This window comes from Diadema antillarum, unplaced genomic scaffold (assembly GCF_040938485.1).
Source record: "Diadema antillarum isolate AM-2024a unplaced genomic scaffold, OU_Dant_1.0 seq00000583_RagTag, whole genome shotgun sequence".
Taxonomy (NCBI): Eukaryota; Metazoa; Echinodermata; class Echinoidea; order Diadematoida; family Diadematidae; genus Diadema; species Diadema antillarum.
The window spans coordinates 192,754-215,921 of NW_027271517.1; the positions used below are offsets into that span (position 1 = coordinate 192,754).

Genomic DNA, 23,168 nt, shown 5'->3' on the forward strand with positions numbered 1-23,168 from the left:
GGCTTTTTTTCCTGTCTTTCGATTTCAGATGACAAATTACCGATATGAAAAAAGTGACTGGAAAAAGACAGCCTGCACCTTAACTTTTCTGCGAAGAGTCACTCTGTGAGATTCAGTGTATTGCAGACTCCTCATCTGTTTCTTTTATATCTGAAGACAATACAGTACAGTCAACTCCGCTAAGTCAACGGCATATATTTCGAAAATCGGCTGAGTTGATGAAACGTAGAAGTCCTAATTTACATTCATAGCCTAACATGTTATTCTTCTGTGCACGCGGAAGTCAAATGCCGTGTGAGTTGTGCTTTCCACGGCTCCATCAAGATCAACCTATGCGGAGTTGACTGTACAATGATTTTACTGGAACCTACATTTCCATGCAGTGAAAAGAAAGACTCTTTTAAAACATCCACAAAAATATGTTTGATGAGATGTTGACAAATGTTGGATTGCATTAAGCTACAATTTCCTGACCATGAGTTAGCAAAGGAGTTGTACTCAAGAATTTCATTTTTATGCATAAAGAAAATGATCTATGTTTGTACAGAAACACCAAAGCAATATTAAATACAATATAGAGGTGAATGAGTACCTAAGATATTTGTATTCAGTTGTAAGATTGTTTTGTGAACTTACTGCCTTAAATGAGAATAATAAGAAAACTAGTATTCAGAGAGTTGATTAATATGCTAAAAAACTTGTTTGGTCCAACTCGGTCACACCTGGTGTAACAGTGGCTACTCTGGGTATAAAAGGCAATACCTTGCCACTTTAAATATTTCAGTCCGAAATTATGTCAGGTATTCAAAAGCCAATATATCCACAGCAAGTTCTACATAGTCAACTACACTTTTCCATTGTGAGCAGTCTCCTTGCTCAGTACACATTGATTCGATGGATTAGAATATCAAGTCTTATATTGTAATTAAAGTTTCAAGAATACATGCGAGATCCGGCTCATGCATACATGTATGCACAGATGTTCTCAAACTCATGTAATACATGAGGAGTATCTTTTTCGTATTTTGTTGACAATATTTAGGAGATATTGGACCATATCAAATTTCATGAACTTGTTTTTGTTTGCAGTCCAAGAAGAATTAGGGACTCACTATGAGCATAAAGATGAAAATTGATGTTAAAATCTTTGCCACAAAGGCACAGCCACAGAGCACCTACAAACTCTAGTAGATTAGGCTAGTCTAAGCGCAGGGCCAAGGAGGGGCAAGGCCAAAGGAGCAACAAAAGGGAATCATCTCGTAAACAAAACTCTGTGTAAGGCAAAGCCAAGCCCAGAGAAGGGCAGAGTCAAGCTGCAAACAACCAATGACACAGACAATACCGATTGTAACAACAAGAAGTTAAGGCAGAGCATAGCTCAGAAGAAGTCAAGCACCACTTCGGAATCGGGCATGAATTTCTGCCATGATAAACCTGAAAGCCCTAGTGACACATATGGTGCTCCTGGCCTCTGGTAGCGGCGACACACTCGCAGCGGCAAACCAACAGCAATCTACTAACTTACGCGCAAAACTGTGCCAGTGGTGAATGATCACCTTGGGACTAGGAGTTTGTCCCACACAAGCAGAGTTGCTCTCAATTCTAACACGGGTTATTTGGATTACTATGGCAACCAAAGATAGTCATAGAGGCCAGGAGGAGATGGATCATAAAACAGAATAAGACTCACGATATCAACATCCCTCAGTTTGTGGCAAAATTTGCAGCCCCATCTGGAGTCAAAGGGCACCATTGCATGCCAACATTACTAAAGCTGTAGACTTCATGATGGACCAGCAAACACACTTCAGCAAGATACTATATGATAGAATTTATATGATGCTACATTTGCTCTATAATTGCTGGAGAAGAGACTGCATCAAACCGGAAATCAACAGTCAATTTCAATTTGACCAACTGTGTAAGCTGACCAACAAAGTCAGTAAATTTCTCTTTGGCTATGACCTCAGAAAATAGGTCAAAGACCTTCAGGACCAGAGAAAGGCTACCACGGGATTCATGAAGTCACGACAGCATGCACAATCATACCAACCATACAGGAAATATGACTTATCCAAACACCAAACATGTCTGCCTCTCCCTCTCTTCATTCAAAATCAGTTGAAAGTAAGTTCTTGTCAGCTCTGTGTTATCTGGTTACCAACAGAAGCCACAACTGCTTCAAAAATTTACATCTGTACATGCGCATGAGCTGCAGAGTAGGATCTCACATGAATTCTCTCATCTCCAATTTACCCATATAATAACAATAAAATTTCAAAATCATGAAATTCTTCCATTGAGTTGTTTTTTATTGCAACTGATGAACGTCGATGTAGGGCAATTTGTTAATCAGTTGCAATAAAACTTCAAACGGTTAAGTTCTTCTTTAATCTATCTATTTATATGTCATTCAGCTAACAATTACAAGGTGATTCATTACACCATTTACATTAAGACTGCAATATTTTACACATTTTTATGTAAAAGGCAGAAAATTAGCAAAGTAGAAAGTTCAAGGAAGCTCTATTTCAAGGTGTTTGTTTTGTGTGCCTTTTCCATGTCCTCTGTGTGTGTGTGTGTGTGTGGAAATACCACATGGCTCAGTCATAATTCAGGATGGATTCACAACAAAGCACTGATGAGGTGAAGTCAACTGCGTAAAAGGAGTTGTGGAAGCGGCAACATTAGTCTGGTGGAATAGATTCCTCCAGCACAGAGTGTAAGGAGGTGGCTACACTGGAAATAGCAGAAGGATGGGGACCATGGAAGTATGTAGGAGTGACTCCACCGAATAAAAGGAAGAGGCAGCCACAGAGGTCTGTGGAAGTGGACTCCTTGGACAGGGCAGATGGAATTGTCACTCATTTTTCTAGCCGTGGCTTCCTCTGATGTAGCAGAAAGAGATGACCTCACAGGTCTGCTGGAGCGGATTCCTGCAGAAGGGATCATAGGTTGTGGCCTCCCAGGTCTGCAGGAGTGGATTATCTGGACAGAGTTGGAAGTAGGAGGCTACACAGGTCCCTAGGAGGAGATTTCTTCGATGCAGATGGTGGTGGCCTCTAAGGTCTGCAGTGAAGTATTCCTTTGCCAGGAGGTGGCTTTCCAGATTTCTAGGAGAGGATTCCTGAGGTAAAGTAGAAGATGTGGCCTAGGAGGAATGTAGGAGAGAATTCCTAGGGTAGGAGGTTGCCAAGCTCCTGGATCTTTGGGAAAGGATTTCTCAGATGGAGTACAAGAGATGGGCTCACATGACAGTAGGAATGGATTCCTTAGCCAGAAGGAGGTGGCCCCCAGGATCTCCAGAAAAGGGATTCCTAAGTTGGAGTGCAGAAGAAGTGACCTTCCAAGTCTCCAGGAGTGGATTCCTTGGCCAGACATGAGGTAGCCTCAAAGATCTCCAGGAAATGATTCCTCAGATTGAGTTCAATAGATGCCTTCTCCAGTCTTTACAGGTGGGTGCCATGACTGGATTGGACAGACACTTCACCAGAGGCAGATCTGTACAAGTGGTTCCCTTGGACAACAGGGACAGGAGATTGCCAACACAGCTCTGCAGGAGTAGACTCCCAGGATGACCTGGAAGGTTCATTCGGAAGTCTCATACCACTCTCTGGCTCTGGAATGTACAGTTTGAAAGAATCAAGGAAACAAAACAAATATGGTGAGTGGATCACATGCCACTGCCTTCCTAAAAAAACAACAAAACAAAAACAAAACATATGTGAATAAATACCAAAATTGATAAATTAATGAAGATGAGCTCAAACGCTGTTACCATACAGAATGCATAAAAACAGGAGAGTATAAATGACAACAGTGATATTAAAAAAACAATGGTATATCTAATTTTCTAATGCACAAATGGCATAATTTCATATGTATTTTGGCTTTTTATTCCAAAGACTATCTTGAATACAGGAGATGCAATTTGTGAAAAGCAATGGGTTATTGTAATAAGAGAATGGTTCTTCAGGGTCTTCACAGAATCTGGTGTAGTCTGAAAATGTCTAAAACAATCTCAGCGATGCAAAATCATTTAACAAATTGGGAGATGAGTTATCAGTAGTGATATGACATTTGATTGTCAGAGTGAGAACAACAACAACCCCGACAGTGCTAAGACTGTGGTTGCAGTACTCACATGTCGCTGAAGCAGCTGCCTTCATTATCCCTTTCAGGAGATCCTGTCCCACTTTAGCTGGTGGGATCGGCTCTGGCTTGTCCTCAAGACCCTGTGGTCAGTAAATAAGTAAATACAGACATTTTGTCAGTAAGTAAGTAAATAAAGACATTTAACTAGGTACATATTCTGAGACATCATAATTTCTTTAAAAGAAGGTATCTATTCTGAGACATCAACATTTTTTTAAGTCTTAATATGGTACTTATTAGTGGAAATATGAACATTTGATTTTAAAGAATTTGTCAACTCTGAATAATGGCTTAAGTGGAGCGGCATAGTTTGAAAATATCAAAGAATTGTGCAGTTTATGATAAAAGTACCAAATTAGCAAGTATGTAGATTTAGTCATTCTAAACAAATTCTGATATTGGGCCATTGCAAATTCTACCCTCAATGGCACTGGCAGCCATTTTCAAAATGGCCCCAGATGAACTTTTTTTGTTCTTCACTTTCAGATCAATTCTGAAATATTTTATGAAACTTGAAGGTCCAAACATTACTTTTAATTTTCACTGAATACCAGGTGATTTTGATTACCCAAGATCATAATTACCTTCTTGAGATTGCTCAGTTCTCTCTTCAACTTCTCAATCTCCTCATTTGCTTGTCTCGTGGCTTCCTCCCTCTTCCGCTTCTCCTGCATAGGAAGAAGATTTAAATGCAAATTTGGGCATAAGTATCCAGGGCGATTCACAGAATCATCTCATCTGAAGTATCACAAAGTCTTTTAATTGTCATGATATTTTATAGAACGGGTCAAGAAAATTCTGCCATCTCACTAGTCAAGGGCTATGTATCATAGTATGCCGCAGTTTTACCTGCTGCATGTTTGATATCAAGTAATGATCATAATCACTGGCAACAGACAATGTATACATTCATTACGCAAAAATAAAAGTAAAAGAAAGTGATCCTAATAAAAGATGGGTCCAAACTTTTATTAGGATTGCTTTATTTTGGATACCTCGGTCATTTAAAAACCGATTTTCATCAAATATACTTTTAGTTGCGCTTGGAAGTGGTTTCTAATTATCTCTCAAAATGTTAAAATCTGAATCCCCATCTCAACCAAAACTATACCATCCCTTTAACTCTGACCTACAGTGAGATTAACTCCGATTTCTTTTATTTATTTATTTTCATCATTTTAAACATTTTTAGATATTGTCTTTCATCAATGACGAACCTCGTTGAGCTGTTCAACGAGTTCCTCCTCCTTGGTATGATACGTCCTCTTGGCATCATCTAGTTTTCTCTGGAGCCGGGCCTTTTCCTGTTCCTCCCTCGCCTGGTTCGCCCTCAACCTCTCCTCCTCTCTCTCTTTCTGCATTTGAAGATCCCTGGAGGAAAAATACATTACAAAATAGGTCTCACTGTGTTATTATCACAGTATGGTGACATTCAGTGTGGACTCCACTATACACCAAAATGCTATAAAGTCACGCTTCTCAACCTATTTGAACTCATTGTTTGCGATGGTAGAAACCCCCTCTGTGCCACATTATTGTGAGACAGTAACATAGCCATGCTTTGGGAAAACATTCTGTTTTTCAAATCTATGTAACTGTTATAGATTTCTGTTAAGCTGGACATGTAGTGAGCAAAGTTGTAGAGAAAATGCCAAGCTTTGCTTTGATGTAAATTGTACGACACATCTATATGATTGTTTTCCTTTCAAATGACACATAGATATATTGTACATTACTGTAAGGGCATGAGTTTTACACACAAAACAGTGACAGAAACTTAGAATTTCAAGGCAAATCCAGTACGGAACACCACTTGCTGGTCAATCACCACATAAAATGCAAGCTACATGTGTGAGAGGAACAGAATTGCAAGAAATGTTTTCATTGTACTGTGACATTTAGCGATGTACGGACCGGTTTGGGCGGGTTTGTGCATTTGAGCAGAATATGCGAAGTTGGCACGCTGTCAACTGAGTCGGGCGTGCGAAGGTGGCACATAAAGAGTTAACCCACTGAGGATGAGTCCCGAGTATACTCGTGCAGGACTCTATGGGAAATACATGTTGTCGCAAAATTAGTCTGTCCTCAATGGGTTAACCTGAGGCCCACTTTGGCTCCTGCAATTTTCTTCGAGGCCCAGTTACATTGAATACATATCTTTTTCATTTCATTTTTGACCGACATCGTGCCCCACCTGAGAGAGCTTCACATTATAGAATGAGAAGCACTGCAAGAAGAGACATAACCAGGCACACTGACAAATTGAAGAGGCTTCAACTCTGGTGCAGTCAGCAATGCCTAGTACCTCGATCAGTGCATACCCATTTGAGTTTTGGAGTTCAGTGAAACCGGCATAGATCGGGCAAGACAAGATGATCAGAAGACACAGCAAATAATGCGCCATCTATGTCAGCATCATGCAGAAACACAAGTGAACCTTCTCTGGCACGGCTACAGTGCTTGAGATAAATACTGTATATGCCATATATCTAGCGAGTCTAAATTTTCGCGAATTGGGACTTCCTGACGATTTCGCGAGTTTTTAAATTCACGATTGTGGAGTACTGTACTGAACGGAGAAATGTGTACGTGTGCATCACATTCATATCGGGATCAAAGTCATTATATTCGCGCGTCTTTAATTTCGTGAATAGCACCAGACTCGCGAAATTCGCGAAAATAAAAACCTCGCGAAATATTCGGCATATACAGTAAGCAGGGGTGACATAGTTTAGCAGGTTGCAAAGGTGTTGTGGGCTGGTGGTTTGCACATTTCCCTGTAAATCACAGTGGCCAGGGTTCAAGCCCAGACATAGCATTTGAGTCCTAAAACAAGATACCTAAATCATGACGCTCCTCTCTATCAGCAAGTATAAAGATGTAGCTGGTAGAAAGAAGCGGAATATCAATGTGACTGGGGTTAGTTTGTTTGTGATGTTCCCAGGGAGAGGAGTGGGTGTTCTGTATGTGTGCACTTGACTCTACTGAGCAGGGTAATTATATGCTGCGAAGAACTGTAAGCACCACAGCATTATTATCATCGGCACCATCAACATCATCATCATCGCTATCGCCATCACCATCACCATCACAATCACCAGCACCAGCACCATCATCATCACCATCATCATCATCATCATCATCATTAATAGCATTAGCATTTTCATCAATATCATCATTATACCTATTACTACTACGACAATGATGAGGATAATGATGATGACGATGTCATAATGCTCCTTGAGGAACATGACATGACGGGAAGGTGCCCCCCCCCCCCCCCAAAAAAAAAAAAAAAAAAAAAACAACCAACAACAACAACAACAACAACAACACTTTAACCATCATAAGAAGAGACAATCAAACAAACAAACATATCACACAGACGGACAATAAATCCAGAAATCATCCTGCATCCTCACCTGAGATGCTCCTCCTCCCTCCTCTGCCTAGAGAGCTGCCGGTCCTCTGGTCTGATGACTGGTGGTAGGTCCTCCTTGTGCCACTCCTGCCAAGCTGTAGGCACTGGAGACAACAACAGATCCAACCATCATGTTGCAGCAAACATGGAATGGCAGTACATTCACAAATACCTATCGCAAAGTTTGCATGTTGTACACAACTTCATCACCAAGTTAACCAAAAGGATGGTAAACCTGCAAGAGTAACTACCACATGACAAGCAATAGTGTCTTGACTACAATTTAGGAGTAACTGAACCACAAACAAACAAAAGCAAGAACATCACTAACACCAGCAATCATGACCCAGTTCATGTTGCTACAATCTGCTGCCACTTCTATTCATCATCAAGAGCTGAAAAAAAAATTGTTGTGTTATGTACAGACATCATTCAATGGTGCAACATTCAGTAGAAAGTACTTTGAAGTATCTTGTGGTGCTGAATATAAAGATTAAAATTTCAAAGTCACTTCATTACATTAAGTTTACAAGAAGTCCATCCAAAGAGATGCAATTCATTTTTTTTTTTAGTCTCTACCACTGAACTCTACTATGGAACGGACGAAACACGTAGTGCATTGAAGTTGGCATTTTGCCATTTTGAGACTCCCAAGAAGCGAGCGTGCAGGCCCCATTCACTACTGTTTATTTGGTGTAGATTAAAGTATAGAAGCACACTGTGTGTGTTCCTTAGTTTGGGAGAATGCCTGGGAAAGGTAGGAATAGGGTCATTAAAATGGCTGCCAACTGCTTCAACACTTTCACACAGAGCTCAATAGCCTTTCTGTGTGTATACTGCATGCAGCATCCCTTCCATAGTAGAGTTCAATGGTCTCTATATGCATTATACTGCCCTCTCTTGGCAAGCAACAGACAATCCTACATTAAGTCACAATTATATTCACAGCGTACCCGTAAGAACAAAAGATGTAGAGCCCAATAGACACACACGGTGAAGTGAAACTCACTTTGGGTGGGGTCCAAGACAGGTACTCCTCCATCCTTGACCATTAAAGAGTACAGCTCCCGGTGGAAATGTTTGTTGATCTTCATGATCACAGTCAAATAAAAAAAATATTAAAAAATGAGAAATGCCTTCACTCCACAGATTTAAGATGTCTGTCCTATTCTTTGGAATGGCAATTACACTGATGACACTGTTTCAATCAACTGAACAATTCACCTGGACATGATAATCACTAGGAACATACTTCAAGGAGCGTAAAGCATGACCCAAACAGCATTCTCCCTAGGAGCCATATGGCATGTAAGATGATCGTAGATGACTATATGTGACAAAAGGTCATTCGTTTTTGTTTGATATTCATCCAATCTTGCCTATAGTTTCCCAAACTATTACTGGCCTGGCAGCATTTTTGAGTCACAACTTTTTTTCACTCTACAGGGCCAACTGTCATAAAATAATGTTATACAACATTTGTGTGTGATTTTCGGATCACATTGCTGTAATCTTCCTAGACACAGCAACTCTCATCAATGCATGCAGAATCACATATTACCATTCTTCCGAGGTTCATCTAACCCCACCAAGTGTAACTGTATAAGCCATATATTTCGCGAGTCTAAATTTTCGCGAATCGGGAATTACCGACGATTTCGCGAGTGGTTAAATTCGCGATTGTGGAGTCCTGTACTCAACAGAGAAGTGCATATATGCGTACGTCACATTCACATCGGGATCAGAGTCAATATTTTCGCGTGTCTTTAATTTCGCGAATAACACCCGACTCGCGAAATTCGTGAAAATAAAAACCTCGCGAAATATTCGGCGTATACAGTAGTCTTATAAAAGACAGTTTATCTGGTAAATTACTATAATTTCTTTTAAAAACTTTATATATGCATATCATTTCAAGTTGTTGGTAATGCTTTAATAGCTTACCCCATGCATGAGTTGCTCCTTTTTCAACCTTGGGCACTCTTGCTTCATTACTGTCATCACATCAGTGGCCTGCAAAGAAGATTAATATCAAGAACACTAGTTGGAATATCCTGTTTATAAGAGATATTTCTTTGAAGAATACATACTATCAAACAAAGGAGAATTAAAAAACAACAACCAAATAATAAGTCTTTGAAATAAACGAACATGCTTTTCTTTTGCAAAGAGCAATGTGACAAGACAGTTCTGAAAAAATCAATGTCCATTCATTAATACACTTGAGATCTGATAATACTTTCACCCAGTCACCTTTCCTAATGCATGGGACTGTGTACAGTAATATCACTTGATGATATTGGCACCCTAAGCACACATCAGCTTCTAAACACACAAGAGTTGCATCACATGTATAATACATATCAAGGCATCTTTATACGAGACTCAAGCTTATAGGCAAATGATGTATCTACTTTAATAGTCAGTTGCATAGGGGAAAAAAAAAGACAACGGAGCCAAAGTTCTAGAAATGAAAGATACAGGGAGTAAGAGAGAGAATAAAGAATCATTCTTTTTTTCTTCTTTTTTTATGAAGGAGATTTTACCGTCTGGCATTCCATAAGTTGTGTCTTGTGCAAGAGAAGGATGAGCACCATGATGGGAGGGATGACGTCGAATTCGGGAGCATCCAGTCCGATGACGTGTTGGTCCCAGATGAACAAGACAGCCTCGAGGGACAGGTAACCTGATATGACAAATAAAGTCATTGCAATATGTGACCTGCCACAACAAAAGGATCCAAAAATTGCTGACGGCTGAGCCGAGAAAATCGAGTTTGAAGTCAGATAATCAAAATCGGTCAAAACCATAAGCATGATTTTGTAGTGTAATGATTTGTCTATCATCTGCTGAAATTTTGAAGCTAGATGATTAAAGACAAGGCAAGAAATTAGTGTTTTTCTGGGCCATGATTTTCCAACATTCAACAGAACCAAAATGTGTCCCAAGATTTAGATTTAGCGCCACTGATAGACTCTGCCTCCAGCAACGAGGGAGTGATCTTATTGGTCAGTGCGTGGCACCCTGGTTACCGATTGGTCGTGCGTAGACTGCTGGTGCTATCAAAAAGTTTGAATGAACATCGCGGAGGTTGCTAGGAGCATGCCTTCTATCGTCAGAAGTGATAACTGTCTTATCTCCCCTTGGTCATGATTGCATTAGAAGGAAAACTTTGAAGGCGGTTTTCTCAAAACACTTATTTCCTAGACCACTTGACATGCTCTCATGAAAACATTGATATCTCCGCAACCAGGTACTTTTATTAGTCGTGTTATATACAAAATTATTGCGGAAGAGTAAGGGAATAATGTCATGCCATTTAAAAAGAATTGACTTCCCCCGACTTTTGGATCCTTTTGTTGTAGCGGGTCACATACAATGTATGATTTGTGAGTGGATACTGAAATCAGCATCACCTGATGTATGAATAGTGAATGGGTTTGAGCGCGATGGTGTGCTGATTCCTGAATATAGTACAGAAACGGCAGCCATTTTCATGAAAGGCTAATGGTACAGTTGTACTGGGAAGCAATCGATTGATGTTTGATTGTGACAGCAAGGGATTGAGCAAACGCTTTTAACTGATGGAGTGAGTGCTGCAAAAATACAAATTGAATATATATTGTGATGTGAGGAGTAAGGTGATGTAAATTGGTGAGTTTGATTACAGCCCTACGATGTATCATGAGAGTAAATGCCAAGAGCTGATGTCAGAGTACACTATCCAAAACTGCTCCAAAAAAAAAAAAAAAAAATGCACACTCAGCAGCATGCAGTGGAACTTTTATACAAATGTCACATGATGAGCAGTCAACCAATCAGATAGCAAGAAGTGTATAAAGTGTAGGTAAATCATGTAATTGTACGTAAATATTCTTTTCAGGCATCCCTAGAGATGCACGGTTGTTTTTGTTACACAAATATATGTGATATTTAATGTCAACTTACTCCTGTTTGGCCGACATACAGTCTGCAATTTTGGTCAAAGTATGAACAAACGGATCAAGAAAACATAATTAAATTCCAATTAAAATTTCCTTCACGTGCCTTCATTCAGCTCTCTTTCAAGTTGATGCAACAGAGAATGACAACTCACCTACAAATATGCTACGTATCATGGGTCTTGTGATCTGCTTCAAACTCTCTGCCAGAGGTAGATTCTTGCCTGCGAGTGTTGAGAATAGATAATGAATTGAAATGCTTCTTATAATGTTTCAAAAACTTCCCCACCTTGAATGGTTATACATTTTCTACACATGATTATAGGAATCGAGTCATAGATTACTTAGTACACAACACACCATGAGATGATTTGAGACAAGATACATGTGCTTACTCAACAATAGTGAGCTTTAGATCTGCAATGCGAATGCTAAGACGACACAGCCTCCCGGGTTGAACAACGGAAACAGTTGTCTCGCACCTAAACAGAACACCATTTCTGGCCTAATTAGCATTGTCTTGAAATTCACGTCCAGATCTAAAGCTCACTAATATCCTAGGAATGAAGACAGAACAAATGTCATAAATGAACTACAAAAAGCAGAGTGCTTCAAAGCATCACTGCTAGTGAACTGACACTTGTCTATATCAGATTCTGCTTTTTGAAAAAAAAAAATGAGAAACACTGCACAGCCAGATTTGACTGGGGATAAGTGTTCATCGCCTTGGTTACACAAACTGATCTTGTGGAGAGATAGATGTACAAACTGGAAGATTCCACATGAAATGATAAGCTCCTCTTTTTTTTTTGGGGGGGGGGTATAACATAGTTATCAATATCAATGTGCTCCATGACAAAAGCTGTTTTAATTTTCTGTAATATATAACATAGTTTTACCATCCTTGGAAAGAATACTGAGGAGGTGTCCTGCCAAATCACTGTCATAGACATGTAGGGTTCCAGCAAGCTTGGATGAACACAATCTCATTGATTCTTTGAAATCCTGCAAGTAAGAAATGAAATACACACAGAATGAGAAAAGAATGAATGGCTGTTCACTGCATTACATGGAATTACATGCATTTGAAAAACATTGTGTTTCTCTTTGTATTTAGGAGGGGGGATGCCATACATCTGTTCTACAGTTACGATATGTTGTCAAGCACACCAAGCACTGTGGCTTGATTTTATTTACTAGTATCTATACATTAATATTTTCTTTTAAGTCATTTTCAGGTCCATTTGAGCTGCTTTATAAGGTTAGCTCTGCTAGAATACAACTAATGCCCCAGTCACATACAAACACGGATGCTCAAGGATCTACACGGTGATCCCGGGAGATCCGGGGACGTCCGGGGAGATCCAGGGAGATCCGGGATTTTGGTATGACTGTACACACGGTATCAACACGGCAGCTACACAGATAAGGCCGGAAGAGCGTGGCGTCTACACGGACAAACACGGCATCTACACGGATCAACACGGCAGCTACATGGCAGCCACACGGACCACCCCGGATTGCTCTGCCAACACGGCAATCCCCGGATGACGCCGGATGTTTTTGACCTCCAAAAGTTGCCGTGTTGGCCTCCCGGCGTCAACACGGATCTCTCCCCCGATCAGATCCGGGGTTGTCCGGGGTGATCCGGGATGTCTATGTGACTGGGGCATTACAGTTGATGCAATATCTAACAGAGAAGTATTTCAGAGCAAAGACAGATTTCCACGACTACATCACATAGACAATACAAAACACAGGTACAATATATACAAGTGAAGAGCAAGTTTCATATTCAAAGCCATAAGATTACTGGAGTTGGAGTAACAGACAGTACGATACATAGCGAGACATCCACGAAACAGACCTGGTCATAAGACTCTTTCATGTAAGCTGGCCTGGTGGACATCAGCGTGCTGTACTGTTCCACGATCAGCGCCATGGTCTCCTTGGTGTTAATGGGATGACCCTCTGTCTCCAGGCCGCCACGCCGACTGCCTGGTCCTGCCGCGGCCAGACCCAGCGCGTTCACCAGGAAGGGGACGACAAGGAGGTAGTCGGTGTCTAGGAGACCGGTCCTGGTTTGCTTGCAGGCGTGGTGGTACGACAACACCGCCTTCATCGTGTGGAGGACATCTTTAAAAAGATGCAGATAATCATTGGTCAGACTACACTGAGTAATTTCTTTCCCATATCGTGTGTCTATCAGAGAAATAATAATGAACTCTGATTTATTTTCTTTTCCCACATAATCTCAGGATAGCAGTCATCTGCCACAGCTTAATGATTCCTATGTCACAAATACTATTCCAGTCTGTGAACTGCAAAATGATGCATTTTTGGGTCATGTTGCATGACTCACTGTTGAGATCACCCTACATCCTCTATATTTCCCACGTATATTATTTCAAACATGAGCAAAGAAAATGGGATTCCAATATGATTTTTCATTTACTTTACATATATTTCTGGTCAATATTCCTTCATTTGCATCTAAGTATGATACATGTATTTCATGAATTGGGACTTGTACAACAGTTGCAAGAGTACATAATTATAGTTAGACTAGACTTGCAATTGGAAATGACATAGACAGAATGAGAAAGAAGTATCATCCTTTTAAAGAGAAAAAAATGGTGATTTTCTGCCTTGGAGACATGCAAATGGAAACATTTGCACAAATTAATTTCGTGAATATTGGTCAACTCGTAAAATTTGGGAAATATGAATGCCGTAAAATATAGTTTGTACACAGATAATCTCTTTGTTTTAACAGTTACTGCATATACAGCAGGCAAACATTAATATACCTTTAATAATCCCTAACAGTCCATGTAAAGATGGCATCTGATTTCAGAATGGTTACTGTAAGAGAATTTGCCACCACTCACCTGATTTGAAAGCAAGAGACTTGAACGTCGGCTCCGACTGCAACAGCGCGTCACATTTCTGAACGATGTCGAGATCGAGGATGGACATCGTGCTCTCTGGATCACGCTCTAGTCGGGAAAGATACCTGGACTTGACTGGGAATGAAAGAAGACGGGGAAAATTGTTGCTATGGGTGATACACTGCCACAGTGAACTATCATCACACACTGCCAACAAGTTCAATTCAAATTAAAATCTTTGCTGGTAAACAAAATTCCTTTGATTTTAAAAAGAAACACCAGCCAATGTTCAATTTGTCTGATAAGCAGAATAATGTGTAACTAACAGAATGCATAGTAGCATTTTCATCAATAGCTTGAAACTAAAGTAGGAAAGTCATGACAGTTCTATGTTTGTCATATTTTTGCATACAGATATATCAGTCCTAATCAGGTCTTCTGATCAAACCAAGAAGTTTAATGTAATTGGGTCAGAGTTAACTTTTTAGCATGCTGTTAGATTTGTGATTAGCACCTGGCTCATGAAATTCTCGAAAATATATAACACATACAGTACCTGTTGGGTTGGATAGGAAAAGGCGCCAAGCAACTTGTCTGAGGCCAGTCGGCAACGGCCGGTTAAAGCATCTGTGGAGTTTGGACTTCATCTCCGGCCAGCGGGTCAGTAGGGTGGCGGATGCATCGTTCGCCTGGTCGATGACCAGGTCCGATTTGGTGGACGACAGCGGAAACCCGCTCCCATCCAGCAGCTGCCGGGAGACGAAGGAGTTGATGTGCTCGTTGACGGACGTGTAGAGCGTCTCGCTGAACTTTGCCTCGTGGTCGCCTGTTTTGTTTGGGGTTTTTTTAGTGAAAATATTCATAGATTGGTGATGTCAATTCGGGGTAAACTACACCATATCATTCATGGACACGACACCCTGTTATAACCTACTTACATGTATTTGTGCATGTATGTCATGCAATGGCTTCATGGCAAATACACTGACCGACAATATCCATGTACAACATGACAAGCAAATCACCTCCACTACGGCACAAAACAAATATAACTTCAATGATTCCCAATTCTTTCACATATTTTCCATAACTATTTCAATGTTGCTACGAGTCTATATTGGGTCAGAAAAGCTATATGCATTGTAAGATTGAAAGATTATTTAATATTGTTTTCTAGCACTTCATATTTTTCAAGGGGATTTCTGAATAATGTTGAATGACCAAATAACATTTTAGCGGCTATAAAAAATCACACACAAGCACAAGCATACAGTAAGAAAGTCAAAGGTTTTTTCAAGTCCTCTTCTCTTTATATTCTACTGATTTTAATCCCTCATAAGTAAAATTTTCTCGAAGTTGAAGCTATTTTATCAGCCCACAAGACTCGACTTAGGCAAGGTTAACTGCAGATCAACATCTCCTAAACCATACTACTCCCCCCCCCCCCCATACATACATACAGGGCTAAGATGCCAAATTTAAATTGTTGTCTGAATCCAGTCCATGTATAATGCAAATCATTAGGATTGTGGAAGTGGGTTTAGTCCAAAGACTAATCTTTAACCACAGGTTTTATCTAAAATGTCTAAAGTGTGAAACTTGGGTTAAAACAGTGTGATGAAAATGATACAGTGGTCAATCTGTGCATTTTTTGTTCTCACTGTTTTTCAAAGCTCTCAGCGCTCGCTCCAGAAACATCTTCCTCTCGGCATCCGACAGGTTGTCAAAGCGATCCACCCGGCTCTCTGTCAGCTGCTGGTCAATGACAGCACGGAGCTCTTCTCGCAGATTTTGCCATTCCTGACAAAAATTCAAACAAAAACAATCAAACAGATCAGCACAAGCAAATAAAAAAAAAAAAAAAATCCATCATCCATCCATGTAGGTGTAAGCATCTAACAGCAAACTACAATTATACATAATCAAAATCTTTAACTCAGTGTATCAAGCCTAAAAAGCAACAATTTGCCAAGCTACTAAATATAAAACATAAAATATTTCACTATGGAATTATTTTCATGAAGTTTGCACTTCACAGAACTATTGCAGAAATAGATGGATATTTAAACATTTTCTCTGGTTCATTTGGATTTGACTTGTATGCCAGTATGGGCAAGATTGATTATTATCATTATTATTATGATCATTTATTTGGCTTTCAATCACAAATATCAATATTACATTTTTCGAATCAGAACATACACTGAGTGGTACAAAAATATTGTACAAATATATACAAAAAAAGATATTGTACAAAAAGATTGTACAAAAATATTTGCATCCCCACATCATACAGAGGCAAAGACGTTGGCTTAGTGGAAAAACAATTAACTGTGCAAAAGTTTACATTTTTTATACAGTCAGTGTTGGTACTAACCTTTTCCTCGCAAGTAGTTTAAGATTGATTTTTTAAAAAATGCAAGAATTAATGGGGGTGGCTAGCAAGGGACACCCCTTAGGGGCCATGCAGAACATAATTATTCTCTGTGTGTGTGTTTGGGGGGTGGGGGGGGGGAGCTATGAGCCTCTGGCCTAGGAGATTTTATAGTGCTTTGGAATATACACGTACCTACCACTACCTGTGCCTGTGTAGTGACTGCCCCTTTTGTACTTTGCATGAATGATTCTGCAATTTACTGCATGGTGACACATCTAACCACCTTACATACGTCACGTTCTGATTTTCAAGAATAAACTTCATATCAAATGTCTGTACTGCGTATCTAAAAGGCTATGTCAAATTGCTCTGAATAAATGTGGATTACTAACCCTGGTTACACACCGCAACAATAACAACACCGTCCGCTATTACTATTACCTTCGTGTTTTCTATGCGCTGCAACGCAGTGAAGGGCACTCTGCTGGCGGCACGAACTCGAAACCACCAAATACACTGGCAAAATGCCCTCAGCTCACATACATGCAATGCCAACAAGGATTACTGTACTAGGATATGCACTTACCCGAGACTCAGTTAGATCATGTTTGATATCTGACAACCATTTGGGATAAGATGACGACATGGTTTTCCTTTATTCTCTCTAGCTCTCCCAGCCAGTGCTCTTCCTTGTAAGACATGAAGTGGGCTTATCATCACATTGTACCGGCCGGTGGCCCCCGACGGGGCGGCCCGGCGGCGGCGCGTAAGCCGTACACCTCAGCTGGTTCGTTGGCAATAGCTACAAGACGCTTATTATGCACGTTGACCTCCACTGCATGCAGACGGAATTGCGGAAGTGACGCGCATGCATTATGGATGCGGAAATAAGACCTCGCTTTTCGAAGTACACCGTACGTTTCCCATGGAAACATGCCAAAGGCCTATATAATGTGAATTAATTATCGAATGCTAACTACAACCACATTCATTTCCCCCAAAAAAATCTACCTAACTGAATTTTAGTCAGATAATTCCAATGAAAACAGATGGCTTTAAAGGACTTGTTTACCTTTGGGAAGATATCACTTTTGATGCATATTTTATAGGTCAGTTGTATCACAAAACATCCTATGTACCATATAAAATTTTTGCAATAAAGCCTATTATATAAGGAAATATCACTATTTTCTCATTAAATCATAACTGTAGACAGTTTAGTCTGATGGAAACATGCTTAATGTAACTATTGTTCACATTTTGTATATTTAACAATTAACATCGATTACATAATTATATTGTATCAAATTTTACATTGGTTGTCTATCCCTATATAGCTCATATTTTAGAACTATTTTTGAAAGCACTAATGAGGAGTTTTTGTTTCATCTGCAAATAGTACATTATGAGGGAGGTGAGACCAAAACCTCTCTATTCATATCCCTGATATAATCTATTACCTATTACTGACAAGCAGGGGCGGATCCAGGGAGGACCGCAACCGGCGCACGCCCCCCCCCCCTTTATTTTTTGTTGAAACAAAAGAAATAAAAAGAAAAAAATGGGGGAGAGGTGCGTGCCCCCCCCCCTTTAATTTTGTAAATGCGCCCCCTCTTTACGGAATTCCTGGATCCGCCCCTGACAAGTATGATTAAACCGTTTTAGTCACAGCTGATCAGTGAGACGAATTCCAATTATTTAACTTCGGAGAGCTGTATTTCATGTCAGTTTATTTAAAGTAAATTAAATGTTTATGAAACTAAAGACGTCATCAGGCCCATAACTAGGGGGATGTTCAGGGGTTTTAACGACCCCTCCCCCTCCCCCAACAAGCAACCTCGGGTCGATCTACTTGAGCGAGAGAGGGAGAGAGAATAAGATCAAAGGTGCAAACTACTTCCCAAAGCTCCAAATGCAACAGAAGAGCGTTTTCTTTCTTTTCTTTTTCAAATATTACCGAAAATCCATACAAATAATCTTGACAGATTGAACCCCCCCCCCCCCCCCCCCCCCCCCACCCATCTGCTTCGTACCGGGATTCGTCGCCGGGCATTGATGGTTGAGAGTCGCACCCAGAGCAGGGAGGTGAGATCTCACCTCCTATAATGGCTGTTCCGAGTAAAAATTTATGGCTGAGCAAGATATCTTGAGAATCAAACAAAGATGGGACGAATTGAAGGGGTTTTCAACCCCTTTTTTCATTAAAGGACAAGATCAGCCCTTAATATAGGGCCTGCATATGAATTGAATGAATGCATCAATATCAATAGAACACAATGGTACAGTGAAATTTTGCGGAAATCGAACAATGTTAAAAAGTTATTAATTTTTGAAGTTTTTTTTTATATGTGTGCGTGTGTTTCTGGATGAGAAAGCTACTACAGTTTGTGATGTCAAATACGAAGAACGATATCAAGAAAGTAATTATATGAGGAGATTTCCACAAAACTTTTTTTTTAAATATACACATTCCCTCGACTTCAATGACGCCCCTTTCATGGGAACGTTATTATGATTATAGCATTCCCCTACCTTCTGAAAGAGACAATTAAGTCAATTGCTCTTCTTCTATGGCAGAAAGTGACACAAAATGTTGATTTTCTTTTTTATTTTCTGTATAAGGGCCGTCGGGTGTTCTACAAATGTCACATCAAAAACCGATGGCAGCATGCACTGAATCTTCAAAAGTTCCTGTAACGTTTTGGGTTTTATTCTATCAAAATTTGAAACGCATTGTCTGAATTTCCTCAAAAGTTCATTGAAGCAGATGCGTTCCATTACTATCATGATATTGCTGCATTTACCCAATCCCACATGCAGGCCCAATATCAAAGTGAACTAGTCTTGTCCTTTACATTCGATTGTTAGATTTTCGAATACTATAGTTTGATCAGTAAATTAAGAAAATCACAAGTACAGAATTTACTTTGGTTTTTCCTTTTCTTCTCTCTCTTTATTGTGAGAATATCAGGATACAATGTATCTGTCACCACTCCATTCAACGCCGTTTCATTTTTGTCCCCGCCGAACGAGTTCGAGCAGGGGACTATGAAACGGGCTCCGTACGTGTGTGTGTCCGTGTGTCCGTCCGTCCGTCCGTCCGTCCGTCCGTGTGTGCGTCCGTGTGTGCGTCCGTGTGTGATCAAAATCTTCAATTTGCTACTTCTCTGTCATTTATGAGCCAATTTTGATTCTGTTTGCTTTATATGATAGCACTACATGGGAGCTTTGAAACTTCTACACAGAATTTCAGTCGTGACCTTTGACCTTGACCTTTGACCTGTATTGTACATTTTGCTGCAAAATGCTACTCCTTCGCCATTTCTAACCCGATTTCGATTCCGTTTGCTTTATGTGATGGCACTAGGTGAGGGCTTCAAAACTTCTACACAGAATTTTGACCTTTGACTTCTTTGACCTTTGACCTTGATTTTTGACCTGTATTGTTCATTTTGCTACAAAATGCTACTCCTTCGCCATTTCTAACCCGATTTCGATTCCGTTTGCTTTATGTGATGGCACTAGGTGAGGGCTTCAAAAGTTCTACACAGAATTTTGACCTTTGACTTCTTTGACCTCTGACCTTGATTTTTGACCTGTATTGTTCATTTTGCTACAAAATGCTACTCCTTCGCCATTTCTAACCCGATTTCACTTCCGTTTGCTTTATGTGATGGCACTAGGTGAGGCTTCAAAACTTCTACACAGAATTTTGACCTTTGACTTCTTTGACCTCTGACCTTGATTTTTGACCTATATTGTACATTGGCTACAAAATGCTACTCCTTCGCCATTTCTAACCCGATTTTGATTCTGTTTCCTTTATGTGATGGCACTAGGTGAGGGCTTCAAAACTTCTACACAGAATTTTGACCTTTGACTTCTTTGACCTTTGACCTTGATTTTTTACCTATATTGTACATTTTGCTACTAAATGCTACTTCCGGCGGGGACATATATTACGCACCGCGTAATTTCTACTTTTCCTTGCTATCATTGCAATGATGAACAGATGAATGCTATCAACCTTTATAACTTATACTGCACAGTGAAGATGCACACGCGGAACAAGAGGTGACAGATACTCAACAACAATTTTTACCCGTTCACACTTTTCTTAAATATTTGTTTATCTCGCTTTAAATTATTTTATTTAAGAATTTCGTAAAATTCCATCAAATCTGTGTACTATATATATCGTTACATTTCAATTCTAAAATTATAGGGGGACTCCTCTCTCCTCTCCAAAGCCCTTTTCCCACCTCTCGTCATGCACGCATCTCTCGTTCGCTTGTTCCCCATAATAAAATGATAACATTTTCTTCTTGGACTCCTATAAAAAAAAAAAAAATCTGCTTGATTTGACAGCCAAAAATTCGCTGAAGATCTCTTGCACTCTTCAACATTCATTACCAGTTAAAGAGGTGACTGAAATCTTCACCAACACGTTTCCAAGAAGGATGATGTTGAAATTGGTTTTATGAAATCATTTCAAGGCACGAAGAAGATCACAGACTTTTTCTTCATGGCTGATACACAAACGCCAAACCAAACTAATAAAGACAAAAATGATTTGATTTTTACATTTGAATAAATAACATTAGAATAAATGGCGTGTTTCGTTGTGGTAGCTCATCATGTTCAATACCGTAGTTTAATGTTGTTTTGAATTATGTTGTTTACACCTTATAGGAGTTGGAAAACCAACCAAATAATAAAATACAATACAGAATTAAATAAAACAAAATATAGACGTCAAATTTAGTTGTATTCATTTTTTCTCCATAATAGTAATATTACTTGTGATCAGCACGGTCTTTTAAATCTATCTCCTTAGGTGTCGAAAACCTATCGTGCAAAATAAGGCCCTGTGGACCCTCAAGAAGACCAGCTAGCTGTAATACAGCTGAATATTGGCTATCCAGCCATCTTGCCAGATGGAAAATGGAAAACAAACAAACAAACAAATAAACAAGCATATAAACAAAACCCTATATTGTGATAGAAAGAAAAAAAATGAATGTTGACGACGCCGTATGTCTAAACTCGTTTACCCTTTTCGACGCTTTTTTGTTGTTGTTGTTGTTGAGATGCAGGTGCGTAGCATTTCATGGAATGGCGGAGAGCAACCCTTTCCCTCTCCCCGCTCCTTTGTGACCCCTAGCAGCCCTCCCCCCCCCCAAAAAAAAAAGAAGAAGTTTGAATTCCACCCCCTTTTTGTGTTTAAAACGTTTGCGACTTATTGTGTGAAGTCTGCCACCAGAGGGCAGCATTCACAGTCAGTGAGCCAAGAAGTGGCTGATGTCTCCCTGAATTTGATCTTCACAAGCGACTCCAGCTCAGTGCACTTTATGTGAAAATTTTATTAATTTTTATCATGCGCAAGTATACATTTTTTGTTTGTTTCGACTGAGTATGCTTTTTTTTTGATTGATTGATTGGTTGATTGTGTGTGTGTGTGTGTGTGTGTGCGTGCGTGCGTGTGTGTTTGTGTGTGGTTTTGCAGCAAATAGTTTCTGTTTGTTATCAAGAAAATAGAAACACTATTGTCTGCAATATCGAATGGTAAAACATGTATGGAGAGAAACGACATCACATTATAATCTTGTTGAAATACATGATAATAAATGCATTGGTCGGACATTAATTTTTCTTGGACTGTCAGGTAGCTCAGTGAGAATAAGTTTGTTAAAATCGAATATTCTTTAATTATTTTGCTAAGATATGAAGAGTTTGTTCGCAAAAACCGATAAGTCCATTTTTGAAGATTTTGAAGTACGGTCTCTATCATAAAGTACAAAATTATACCTTTTAAATGATATATTGGTCACTATATATAAAGGTACACTTTTGAAGTTATGGTCAAACGAAGCAAAAATTTTCTTACTATTCTCTTTATTTTTCTTGAGCTTTAATCGCAAATATCTCCATTTGGCAAATATGGACTTATCGGTTTTTGCGAACAAACTCTTCATATATTATTTTTAAGTCAAGATCTGAAGTACAGGCACTTTATCATCTTTCAACATAATTCAAAAGAGAATAATCATATAGGCCTATATAATATCTTTTTTTTTATAAGGGAAAGTACTGAAGAGGAAAATAAATTGGCAATTAGGAGAGGAAAATTAGGTTTGCATTTAATGAAGTGGGAATATTGTTAATATATAACAAGTTTACTTATGCTTCAATAAATCACTAAGTGTTGTTTATTCATTTGATTATTTTAGAGTGCGGCTGGGGTCTGTATATAAGGAAATATAGATTAGTTTTATAAGGTTCAAATTTCTGTACTTTCTTTTCTCTGGGGCTTACTGTAAAACACATACTATTTTTTTTTCTCTTTTTCTCTCTTTCCGCTTTCTCTTCCAGCTAATGCCTAT

General features: G+C 39.4%; 1 protein-coding gene across 1 annotated transcript; it reads right to left on the bottom strand.

Moving 5' to 3' along the window:
* Window positions 1-2,872: 2,872 nt before the first annotated feature.
* Window positions 2,873-17,436, bottom strand: LOC139735509 (uncharacterized). The gene is made up of 16 exons (XM_071646265.1): window positions 17,372-17,436; window positions 16,070-16,208; window positions 14,965-15,234; window positions 14,409-14,543; window positions 13,385-13,653; window positions 12,417-12,522; window positions 11,673-11,741; window positions 10,123-10,262; window positions 9,521-9,589; window positions 8,586-8,664; window positions 7,578-7,680; window positions 5,373-5,526; window positions 4,740-4,823; window positions 4,145-4,235; window positions 3,491-3,579; window positions 2,873-3,127 (listed from the first exon to the last, which is right to left on the bottom strand). Exons 1-16 carry the CDS (start codon window positions 17,429-17,431, stop codon window positions 2,873-2,875), a joined length of 2,112 nt encoding a protein of 703 aa, XP_071502366.1. The 5' UTR covers window positions 17,432-17,436.
* Between the last annotated feature and the right edge of the window lie 5,732 nt (window positions 17,437-23,168).

Coding starts and splice junctions, on each gene's coding strand:
- LOC139735509 (XM_071646265.1), bottom strand. CDS start 17,431: ATGTCGTCATCTTATCCCAAATGGTTGTCAGATATCAAACATGATCTA. Junction 10,263..11,672: donor GATACGTAGCATATTTGTAG/GTGAGTTGTCAT, acceptor TTGTCATATCAG/GTTACCTGTCCCTCGAGGCT. Junction 7,681..8,585: donor TGTCTTGGACCCCACCCAAA/GTGAGTTTCACT, acceptor TGTTGTCTCCAG/TGCCTACAGCTTGGCAGGAG.